Genomic DNA, 12,500 nt, shown 5'->3' on the forward strand with positions numbered 1-12,500 from the left:
AATCTAAAACCGAAAAGAGCAAACACTGCCGATTATTTTTACGTTTCCCGTCGTAAAATTGAAGATACTGGAGAATTGTCCTACTATTTACCCTGGCAAATGTTGAAAATTATTAAGATTTGTTTCTGTTTTGCGAGCGATTGCTCGATTCGATAAAATATTGTGATATATACAATCAAGGGTGTTTTTCCTCTATTTGTATGTTATCTTTTGGCCTCGAATGTTGTGGCACGAATGGCTTCATCATACAACGAACCCAGCGTTTGGTGTGCTGGGCTTAGCCCAAGTGGAGGGCCGGTCATTCTAGACTGAAAATCGTGTGACTACAAGATGTATTTCTTCACAAATTTCTCAACTCTGTCAATAACAAAGGTGAAGAAAGCACTCAAATAAACAAAGTTGATCAAGTATGAACAGCCTCTTTCCCTGGTGTCCTTGCGCGCCTGCGTTTGCGTGTATTGGGCCCACTAATTCAAAGGTACTTTTGAGCGGTTTATGAATTAGCGGGAAAAGCAGATCTTAACGAGTTTTATTGAGAGGCAAAAAGAAAACTGGGGGCAACCCCGCATTTTTTAAAGCTTTAATTTGAAATACAAAAGTACGTATGGCGTTCTTTTGCAAACTGAACTTCTGCTTTCTCCGCATAGCTTTAAACCGCGCAAAAATATCCTTGTATCAGTGAGCACCACCCATACGAAACCCGAGTATCTCGAGGTTTTCAAACTTAGGCGCAATGATAATAGTAGGTACCGTTCTTAATAACAGGAGAGGAAGGTGCTGCAGCCTCCCGTTTGGGACGAGGAATGCGCTTCGGCCATGTTGCCGGGGTTTGTCTAACAATTTTGCTTTATTAGTTCTTAATCAAGAGCAAACGGTGTGGCGAATAAACGATAATAGGCAGGGTCGGGGTGCAGGTGTTCGGTCGTGCCGTAGAAGCCCTTTGCCACCATCTATTACTCATGTCGTTATTTGTTATCATTATTTAAGCTTGATCTCATTATAGTTAGGTCGCCCTCCTTGCGCTCAAAAAGTATGGATTGTTTGCTATGCACTGAGCTAATGCATCTACTGTAGCATAAATGCGCCAGTCCGTTTGGATTTCTCAGCTCTCCTTGCCACACCACTGGCTATTAATGGCTATTAGCCCACAATGGCTATTAGCCCACAAGAGGACATTGCAAATCATTCTTCCCGTGCTGCATTATGATTCCAACCACCAATTTGGTCTCGTGCCCGGGTTTCAGTTCAGTTGGGATTGAGGTGCATGTGTCACCTCTACTAAGAAGAGATGCTCCTCTTCACCAACAATTGGTTACCTCATTCCACTCGTAACGCAGGTCATGTCATAGTAACTTGGTCTCGTTCCCGGCTCTTCCAGTGGGTAAAGAGGATGCATGTGTTATCTTCACTAAGAAGAGACGCTCCTCTTCACCAACACTTGGTTACCTCCTTCCACTCGTAACGCAGGCCATGTAAAAAAAATTCGAGTTATGATATCAGCATTACCTTCCCGTTATTCATTCCTAAAACTGCTGGCTTTGACATTTTTCTCACAATCATAGTACAAGGACCACTTAAAGGCCTTACTCTTACTGTAATTTACAGTATACGATCAAAATTATTGTTACAAGTTAATGTCTATTGATACTGTGATTCTGGCCAATTCTTGTAACTCAGCCATTTAGGCTGAAAGTCAGATAGACAGTTCAGGTCGTTTTATAACTGAGAAGAAAGGGGTGCCTTTTTAATGATGTTGCCATCTGCGATTAGTTAGACTATTATTTTATACAACAACGAGGTACCATAGGCCCGTATCAAAATACTTCATAATAAATTTTCGAGGCGTTAATCAACTCAACACACGCACACTATTTGCATTGGGTAAGTAAGGCAAAGAGTCCTGGTGTTAGGCTTAAGCCTCACTGTATAGTGTTGCAAGGCGCGTTTGAATACACTCACATAGCGCTTCCTAAAAAAAATGAGACACGCTATGTAAAACTAGTATGAGGTATATCCCTAAAAGCTGAAGCTAAGCTACCAGTTCCTCGTAAACATCTTCCCCGGCGTCTTCTTTTCTTTCTGGGCATGTTTGAAAGCCAGCATTTTCGTATTCTATTAAAGCCTGATGTGTTTGTTGACTTGAAACAGTGTTTTCATTTGGTAAATTAGTTGAAACTTGTTCTCTCTTTGTGAGTATTGCAACTGGCTGAAGTTCCATGTAAATGGATGGCTCCCTAGAAGGGTTACCACCCGTATTCACTAGAGTAGAAGAAAAAGATGAAGCTTTAACAAGAATAACGCATACAACATAAAGAACATGAAAGAATAGCATGAAGGATACACTATTAAACAAAGTGTCTCATTTATCTGTCCCACAAAATGAACTTCACTATATTTGCACTGCAACTCCCTGCTTCAACAAAGGTTTCGACCACTTACGTCTCGTCTTGTTTTTCAAAAAGTATACTTGGTTTCACATGACGTCACGACCGCCATGTTGGAGTCCCCAAACAATGAGACGGCGGCCTTGTTGGAGTCCCGATCCAATCCTCCGTGAATTGAACTCTATTGTTATGCAAACTTTTTCCTTTGCTTTCGTTGAAAAACATCGCTGTTGATCACGTGAGTAAAACCCAAGAATAGACCTGTTTCATAATGGCGGCCATATAAAATATTCTTGTTTCTATGCTAATAAGCCTTTTTAGCCTCGCTATGACGAGCAAATTTCAAAAGAACTTTTGTTTCAAAATGAGTGCAGTAGGTCTAATTAACATTAGTATCACCCAACTAGTGGACTAATGCAAATCCTGCATTTTGATTGGCTACGCTACTAAAGGACTATTATTAATAGTCCTCGAGTAGCGAAAAGCGTGACGCTTTCATTCGTTTTATTCCCAAATAAATATTCCTTCAACTTGCATTTGCTAACTTTATTATTGCCTTTTCTGTCCGACTAGTTGGGTGATACTAAAACAATTAGACCCTTCGCCCTCAAGGGCTACGGGTGAATAGCCCATTCGGCTTCGCCTCATGGGCTATTGACCCGTAGCTCTTGCGGGCGAAGGGTCTAATTGTTAATTAACACAAAAGAATGTAAATGTCGTCGCCATTTATGAAAGTGGTCTATTGTGCAATGTATTCGTCAGCTTCCCACTCCCTAATGCTACTCTGCTCTAGTTTCTCTTCTCTGCTTTGTTCTCCTCTGCTCCAGCTAATGTGTCTTATGACAACGCGTTCGCAATTACAAACCTGGTAAATCATAATCTTCAGAATCCTGAACGTTTTTCTCCCTAGAAGAATACTTCTCAGCAGCTTTTGAAACTCGCTTTGAACGCCACAACTGATAGACATTGCAAACAACGGACAGACCAAGCAAGAGTCCTAACGCGGTATTGGAAACTAATGAGATTACCGACGTTGTTTCTAGGAACAATAAAAGAAAGGCAAGATTCAGATGCCCGGGGACCCTGAACTTTTAAGGAAAGAAAATCATCCGAAACAACAACATTAAATTCTTTATTAGGGCCTAGCCAAACGGGAAGTTTTTGGCGTTTAAACAACATCAAACCTTGTTTTGGTGACCAACCATTTTACCGTTTGGCCACCTTGTTTGGTGCTGTTTGATCTAGTTTCGTCGTGTTTGATAAAGTTTGAAGACCATCAAACATTCGATCAAACAACGTAAAAGATTTCTTTTGTTCTCGTGTTTGATGGGTGAAGTTTTGTTCGTTTGGCCAGCCGTATCAAACATGTTTGGCACGTGCATGCGTACCAAGCTTGCTCAGCTGCTTGTATCCACGTGTTTTTTTTACGTATTTGTGACCCATCTTTCCTTGCTTGTGGAGTTTGATCGGGATTACATCAAAATGTTGTAACCGTTTGGCCACTCACTTCAACATCAGCATGTTTGGTCAACAAACAATGTTTGATGTTGTTTGTCCAGAACCTTACAGCTTAAAGAACTTGTGATGTTCGATTCTGCATTATTCTACGCTGGAGGCGTCGTCGTCGTCGTTGCGATCGTCATGATGAATAAGTTAATAAAATAATGATGAAAACGAGCGATAAAATAGAACGACGTTTCGATTGTTCTACGGTCATTTTCATGTTCAAGTTGATAATATAAACATTTCGCAAATATAACTTGAAATTTCCAAAAGTAAAAGCAAAAAGCTAAATAATATTTGCATGCAAACGTGGCAGTAAAACATTGACAGAATATAAAAAGAGTAAATTAGATGTAAGATGAAAACTATGTTAAGGCATTAAGTAAACTGCTTAAGACAGATGGAATCACCATGTTCAACTTAGTTCAGTTTTGGCTTGAGGTCTCGAATTAAAGGGTTTCAAAAATCCAGCAGTTAAACCTGTTTGAGCACTTTCTCAAGAACTTAAAATTCTTTGCCGGTTCTTCTTTCATTTCCCAATCGTTTGTGGTCCTTCCCACGTTGATCTAAGTGTTGACTTGTAAGCCGAAAAAACTTACATCACACAGATTACGCAGAATTGAACAAATGCGCAATTTGCAATCGCTGCATTTGAACATGAAAATGACCGTAGATCCGTCGTCCTTTTTTAACGCTCACACTGTGTAAATAATAATTATTAACAATGGTGATGATAAGTGCTCACCTAATTGGGCAGACTACAAATCATCCGTTTTACAGCAGGTAAAAAAACAAACAAACAAGAAAGGAAAGCAAATCAAACCATCGCTTATGTGGCCGTTCTATTTCCAAAGATTATCTCCGAATTTCACTAGATACCTGAGCTCGACGAGTTTTGAGTCTTTTCCTGTCCACAGATACAAACTGGATACAAAAAGAGTAGATCACTCAAAAGAGTCTTAAATATGGTCGAGAGGGAAGAAAGTATATTGTGATTTTTAAAAAGATGACGACATTTCTGGATGCAACGAATATCATCGTCAGTTACAAAGTGTTTGAAAACCGTTAGGACTAAATAACAACTAAGTGCAACCTGCAAAATTAACTATGATGATGTAACAGAAAATTGAAAACAAATATCCAGAAAAAATTTAGTCAGTCAATTGCAGGAAGCACTAAGAACGATAAAGAGAATGCAGGCAAGTTACAACGGAACTTGATTTTTTCCAATCCATGCCAATCATGAAGCAGACAAATGCAAACCAAAATCACTGCAACCACAAACACTTTTTTCCTTTTCACACCCAATTAAAAAATTGGTGCCATGGCGAAAGTAAGCAAACCTGTTTGAAATGGCTATTCAGTACAATTGAGTTTAGATTAGCGACTGAAAGAGATGAAAAGTGTAAAATAAAACTAAATAATTGTAAATTCTGAAAGTGTGAATTTTTCTTATTTTTCATGTTTCAGTCAAAACAAGAGGTTAAAAGCTCAAACCTTTTTTCACAGCAATATTTGCGATAATTGTTGCCTCCCCGATCAAGTCTTGCTCTCCAAGATGTGCCTACGAAAAATAAAATTGAAAATCAAACCGAAATCCACATTTTCGAACATTGCCTACAACATTTCATGCATGAAGTTTTGTGAATGGCGTCACCACAGGCGCCCCAAGCTCACAACGCGATTTTGCAATGCATAACTATAAACTTTCCCTACCTCAAATATGTTGTTCACTTTTGTTTTGTGTTGATTCATTAGCCACTGCTGATATAGTGAAATCAGTACTCGTTTATACACTCTTAGCAATGGCTAATGAATCGACACAAACAAAAGTGAGCAACATATTCGAGGTATGGAAAGTTAATTGCGAGAGAAAGACGTTCAGTTTTTCAACTTAACTTAATTTTTAACTCTTTTCACCATTAAACTCTCTTACTACATAATAGTTATGCACTGCAAAATCGCGTTGTGAGCTTGGGTGCCTGTGACGTCACGAGATGAGTGAGCACTTTTCATTGATTTGTTGTGGAGACTTCCTCCTTCCGGACCCAACGTTGCAATAAACAAAGAGAAGACAAAAGCAAGACTGAAGGGCCACTTCACCAAATAACGGCAGCCTGTTGGCAGACCCACCTCTCCCGTTGGAAATTGAATCTGTGCTTGTATACCTTTGACTTATCAGTTATTGCCCTGGAAAATATCTTGTACTTCTGGCCGCGTGACAACTTCTTATTAGTAAAACCACCTATGTCTTCTCCGTCACCAAGAACAAATGTCATCGAGGGATTAACAGCGCTTGCAGGTATTTGAGCAGAAATATAGAAATCAGGCCCAAGATTACTCCAGTCAGAGATTGTATCAGTCCAATCCTTGACTCGATGCACCAAAACTTGATAATGGCTGAAAGCATAAATCGAAACAAATGAATAAATAACTTTGCTGACTTTACTGACAACAATAATATTGATGTACTCAGTCGGACAAGGAATGGGCAATGAAAGCTTGCACCATTCTCTTGGACGATCAGAATTAAAGCCAACTTCAACTCTGAAAAGCGACCTTGTGTCTTCCAACACTTTTGCGTTGTCATTAATTTACTTCAGTTGATAGCATGAACGCCCGGACGGCAAATGGCTTGCTTCAAAATCCCTTCGATTTTGTTGAAGAGCGAAGTTGAATCGATGTTAAATGAGTTTAAAAGAGTTTAATCTTTGCTTCAACAACCATTCAACATTTGTTTTGTTATCGCGAATGTTGAATGAAGTTGAAGCTGTTTGTCCTCTTCTTTCAACGTTGAGTATGCGCGTGCGCACTAATCGGTCTTTCAATGACGTATCCATATCCGTATCCATAGTAACAACCACGGCTGCAGCCTGGGAATGATGTTGAATCAAATGTTGAATGTTATGTTAAAACCGTTTTGCCCACCTCATCAGTCAACATCGTTCTACAAAATCGAACAGATGTTGAAGCAAATGTTGAAACTGTTTGCCCGGGCCTAAAGATTACGATTGGCCAAATTGAATTTGGTTGAAGACTCTTCAGCACGAGTCCGGTGCATGCAGACTTATCTTTCTTTCCGGCATCTTTTCTCTTTTTGCATTCTTTATTAACAGGGGTATTATGTAACAGTTCGCTTATCTTGGTTCCACTAATGAATCGTGTGAAACATGGAAACTCATACAAAGCAGTACAGTCGAACCTCTCAGGGATGCGGGATTTTTTTAGGAAGAGGTGCACCACTACGGAATGGTGTAGCTGACTGGTGACGGTTTTTTTTTTTTTGCAGAATACCAGTTCTATTAGAAAGCCTCAGGTCATCTCAGGAAGGTGCCCCCTCCCCCTAAATCCATCACTGCATCTCCTTACGGACACCTCTCTAATACGCATACGTCTCTATTACGGACAGTTTCCTGTGTCCCGAGAAAATTCACATTTTCTATAAAAACCCTCCATAATACGGACCCTCTCTAATACGGCCAACGGACACTAAATCTCGGCCCCAGAGAACAAAGTAATAAACTTCACCTCTTTATTACGGACAGTCCGGTGATCCGGTGTTGACATATTGATGGTTTGCATCTGAAGTCAAGGCGGCCATGTTGGTGTACAGAACAATGCAGTAAAAGGTTTATTATTATGCAAATCATGTGGGGCCATTTGTGGTGTTTTGTTCACCAACATGGCCGTCTCATCACGTGGATGCAAACCAAGAATAGTTCTGTGAATGAGTTTGTGGTTACGCAAACATCAACGCTTTCAACACTTGTCTTCAGCCGGAGTTTTGAAAATTAAAATAAAATACCATAAAATGTGACCAAAGAGAAAAAAAGGAAAGTTTTTGTAAAGCTAACTCTCACAAAAGAAATTACTGTACTAGTAGCCGATTCAATAAAATGGACATGAAGACGTAATTGTACCATTGTCCATACAATTCATACATTGTCCGGCCACTTTATGTACAGTTGTTACAGTGTATTCAGTTAAAGGAGAGAGGTTTTTCAGTGTCAGACAGCCCCATGTCATCGGTGGAGGTTTCACTTTTTTAAATCACGGGTTTGTTTTGAGTGCTACTAAAAACATTACCTCATACCTGATAGGGCCATTGTCCTGCTTTGCGGGCCATATGGTCAAATTCGCTGATGACCCGGTTGTATCGATCTTCAGTTCTCCACAAGGGTTTTTCGGTGCAGCTGGAGCTACGGGTGACAACAAAACTCGTTCAAGACATTTCCCGAAAATATCATGTCTCAAGCATCACAGGCACTTTTTTAAGGGGAACCTCAACTCCGACTAAAGGCCTGGCCAAACGCTTGCAACATTTCAACACAGCATCTTGCAACATTGTTGGGCACAACATGTTGCGTACGTTTGGCCACCCTGTTGCGATATGTTACGTGCGTTTGGCCAGCCCATTCAACACATGTCGCAACATCACGCAACAATGTTGCAAGATGTTGCGTTGAAATGTTGCAAGTGTTTGGCCTGGCCTTAATGAATAATTTAAAACCTAACAAAATAATGTTTGCAATCAAATTTGCTCCATAATTTTCCCCAAAAAAGTGTTTGGATAAAAAATAGTGAACTTTAGAATCACTCATTTCCCGGGGACGCCGTCTTGAATAATTGTGACGTGTTACGGTTGCCCTTATTGTTTTCACACAAAGAGCTTTTGTTTTGAAACAATAGTGAAACCATGACACTGAAGATGGGCCGCCATTTGAAAATCAAAGCAAGCGTTTTCGAAATTCATTTATTTTAGATACAAACGCTTCCATTGGAAAAAGCTCGTACAATCTTGAGTTACTTTCTTGTTTTAGTGGAGGATCCCTTTAACAGATTTGTTGAACAAGAACAAGGAAAGACCAGTGTCGGTGTTTATACTGGGAATAAAACGATCTTCTCCGAAAACCATAGTTAATCTGGTGTTCGATATTATGTCAATTACTTTGGAACCCCAATGATGCCAAACTGAACCAAGAACAAACACCTGCATGACCTCTGCCATCAGTATATAAGTGAAGCAATGAAATAAGAGCTGGGTAGTGTCTGAAATACACAGGCAAAGCTCCACATGAAGGGGAATCCTGTGAGGCTTGTTTTAAGTACAACAAAAAGCAATGCACACTAACAGACGGTTAAAAAACATACCAGTTATCAAGGTATGACTTGATACGGTGGAGCTGTTATCTCCATTCCGACAGTTGTTTGTAGCAAACACAACAAAGTTGTACTTTGTCCCTGGATAGAGATTAGTAAATTCTTGGCTCAATGCCTTTATTTCTACTGATCTAGTGTCCTTGAATTCAGGATCATAACTCTTTGTACCCTCGCAGATAACCTGAAAGTGAATGCAAAGCACATATTTATCCGTTTATCCGTACACACAGGCCAACAGAACTAAATGTACTCATGTCCTTATGTTTTAACTTGATCACAATTTCATCTGTTACTATTTGTCTGCTGATGACTCCGCTTTGTGTTAAAATGATTTCAATTTCCTAGATTCGATGTTGTCCCCAAATTTGAGTGCATACAGTCAGTCACAATCTACATGCCATTACAATAATAATTATTCCTTTTCTCTTTGCTTAAAGTGCCCATATGATGAAAAAATAATCACTTCCTTTTTTTCTTTCGATTTTTAAAGCGTGTTGGCTTAACACCTGACTGGCAAAATTTCGATCTTTGACTTTTATCCAAAGGCCGTTTACTTTGAATGTAAGTTTTGGATTTCACGGTCCGCCATTACTCACGTCTAAAACTGACCGATTGGACCTCAGAGGGTTGGATCCAGGGAAAAGTGACGTCAAAGGCTCACTCTGTAGCTTAAAATTTCAGCGTGTCAATGCAGCTTACTATAAATGCAAAACGCGAGTTTAAAAGTCTGAAAGACCAAAACTCCCGTGCTGCATATTAATTCTGTGGCGTACACATGCATTGCATTCATAAACTAGTAAGCCTTTGACGTCATTTTCTCATGTCTTCGATCCAGCTCTCACAACATCTTAAAGTTAGTAACAGCGGACCATTAAATAGGAAAATTCCAGTTAAAATAAACTGGTGTCTTTTTTAAATCAAGGCTTAAGACTTTGGTCGCTTAGTGTTTAGTTGACATAGTTTTGAAATCCAAAGAAAAATAAGAATTGATTTTTTGGTCACAGGGGCACTTTAAAATATGCTAACTCAAGTCACTTTTATTTATTTTTATACCACTAAATTAAAACACCACAAGCTGAAATGTAGCGGTTTTGTATTTGTGCACCTGCTTTCCAGATATTAAATTTGTAGTTGATTTGATCTTATCTTATTTCAATCACGTGATTTTGATGTACGTTATAGTTTTGGCCCGAACCGCATTTAGTTGGATTGGTTCCGTTACCGGAAAATTCAGATATTTTCAGTGGAGTAAGTTGTGAGACGCTGAAGATTTGGGACAATTCCCGAGGCAAAGCGGGGCTGTTGTGAAAGTCATTTCTTACCTTTCCTTTAAAGTGCCATTATACTTCTGTTTCTTAATTTCAAAGCTATGTCAAAAATGACCGAAATTTTAAGCCTTGATTTCAAGACACTGTTTATTTAACTGGAATTTCCTATTTAATGGTCCGCAATTACTAACTTTAATAAAATCTTGAGAGAGCTGGTCGAACAGAAAATGACGTCAAATACACACTAGATTAAGTTTAGGGTTTATATCTTCGCTAATTTTTAGCTCGCAATTTGTTAAGCTTTGAACAAGTATCATAGTTTTAACGCCATTTGAATTTCTTTATACCAAGTGAGCTTCTTCAGTTTACAAGAAATCCCGTTTGTTCCTCGATAAGAATCTTTATAATCTGACTACATAATAATCACGTACGCTAGTTTTCGCTTTTATCGCACATTTTGCTGTGGAATGATTGGAATGTAAGTATACCGGTTATCAGACCTTAGCAAGTTTTTAGTATTGCTGTTTCAGTTTATGATATGATCTTGGATTCCTAGCTTATAGTGAATCAATGAAGTGAATTCAAGCGATTGTCCGTAACGTGTATCCCCGTAACTCACAACGCGTCGGAACTCGAGTGAAGTTGGCTGTTGAAGCCAGCCTTGATTTGCGATCGCTACATGAAATAAAAAAGCTAGCTTCCAGCTAAAAAAATGCTAACTGTCCGGATAATTCCAAAGATACGATCACTGCGCAATCAAAAAGCAATCAATCAATTACCGTGTACAATTGTACATCATCTCCATACATCTTGGGCTTTTTCCAGAACAAGGTGATGCTTCTTTTATACGCGGGACCTGCCTTGACGTCACTTGGTGGACCAAGAGCTGCAGCCATTACCCAAAAAGGCACAAGAACAACAACAAGAAGAAATATTGTTTATTTGGACCTCACTTAAATACACCAACTAATTTTATGAAGAGAGAAATAAACAACTTATAGATAAGATGCCACCTAGAAAACAACTAACGAGCTCAGAAGCAACCAAAATGTAAGAGAGTGGCAAACGGATAAGTGACCCATATAATAAATTGGCGATTGTGTAATTTCATTTGATATTTGTGCGAGTTAATAACCCATATCCGAGTTGCTGCATGCCTCAGTTTCAATGCGAGTTCTGGTGAACAACCATTCAAATTGAAATGAGTTGTGTATTCTTATGCAAATCAAACTCATTTCCCTTTCAATTCCCTTTTAATAGCCGAGCACCTAGACTCACTTCGAAACCGAGACAAACAGCAGCTCGGAAAGGTCCCATTTGCCATTAAGCTGTTATTTTTGCCACACGGTGTTAAAGTGGTACTACGACCAAAAAAACAATTCTTTTTTTTCTTTGGATTTCAAAACTATGTTAACTAAACACTAACTGACCCAAGTTTTAAGTTCTGATTTTAAAAAGACACCTGCTTATTTTAACTGGAATTTTCTTATTTATTGGTCCGCCATTACTAACTTTAAAGTTTTGAGAGAGCTGGGTCGAGGAGAAAATGACGTCAAAGACTCACTAGTTTAAGAATGCAATGCGTGTGTACGCGGCCGAATTAATATGCAGCACGGGAGTTTCGGGCCTTCAGACTTTTAAACCCGTGTTTTGCATATGTAATAAATTGCGTTTACACGCTGAAATTTTAAGCTAGTGAGTAAATGACGTCATTTTTTCTAGATCCAACCCTCTGAGGTCCAATCGGCCAGTTCTGAACGTGAGTAATGGCGGACCGTGAAATCCGAAACTTACACTCAAAATAAACAGCCTTTGGATAAAACTCAAAGCTCAAAATTTTGCCAGTTAGGTGTTAAGCAAACACGCTTTCAAAATCTGAAGAAAAAAAGGTAATGATTTTTTGATCATAGTACCACTTTAAGGTCTCGTCATAAGTGAGAGGTGCCCGTTTTTTGAAACGTCCTTATTTCGTCAGTATTTATGTATGAGAATGAAGATCAAAAAGTGTATTCTTTTGTTTGAACGTTGTTTTTTCTCTGTTACGTTGTCAAAGCAAAAACAGACGTCCTATTTTAGTGGTTTTTCCCTACAAGGGATTTTAAAATTTTCTGAAATTCTTTTAAGCAATCAATTTGTTTTGGACCAAGAATTTAGACAATAAATGGCATAAAATAAAAACACGTAA

At 39.0% G+C, this 12,500-nt stretch overlaps 2 protein-coding genes and 1 pseudogene across 7 annotated transcripts in view; 1 reads left to right on the forward strand and 2 right to left on the reverse strand.

Moving 5' to 3' along the window:
- The window catches only part of LOC137974344 (uncharacterized), a 4,525-nt pseudogene extending 3,857 nt beyond the window's left edge, over positions 1 to 668 (forward strand).
- The window catches only part of LOC137974334 (uncharacterized), a 141,306-nt gene that overhangs the window by 73,717 nt on the left and 55,089 nt on the right, over positions 1 to 12,500 (reverse strand). The gene's annotated exons all lie outside the window — the stretch shown is intronic.
- The window catches only part of LOC137974338 (tyrosine-protein phosphatase Lar-like), a 15,899-nt gene continuing 4,553 nt past the window's right edge, over positions 1,155 to 12,500 (reverse strand). Inside the window, exons 3-10 of the mRNA XM_068821268.1 lie at positions 11,095 to 11,201; positions 9,039 to 9,228; positions 7,981 to 8,086; positions 6,056 to 6,287; positions 5,385 to 5,451; positions 4,767 to 4,811; positions 3,250 to 3,423; positions 1,155 to 2,259 (exon numbers count right to left, since the gene is read on the reverse strand). Coding sequence (XP_068677369.1) covers positions 2,030 to 2,259; positions 3,250 to 3,423; positions 4,767 to 4,811; positions 5,385 to 5,451; positions 6,056 to 6,287; positions 7,981 to 8,086; positions 9,039 to 9,228; positions 11,095 to 11,201 — 1,151 coding nt within the window. The 3' untranslated portion in view covers positions 1,155 to 2,029. The remainder of the gene's footprint in view (positions 2,260 to 3,249; positions 3,424 to 4,766; positions 4,812 to 5,384; positions 5,452 to 6,055; positions 6,288 to 7,980; positions 8,087 to 9,038; positions 9,229 to 11,094; positions 11,202 to 12,500) is intronic.

The sequence above is a fragment of the Montipora foliosa genome, chromosome 10, assembly GCF_036669935.1.
Source record: "Montipora foliosa isolate CH-2021 chromosome 10, ASM3666993v2, whole genome shotgun sequence".
Taxonomy (NCBI): Eukaryota; Metazoa; Cnidaria; class Anthozoa; order Scleractinia; family Acroporidae; genus Montipora; species Montipora foliosa.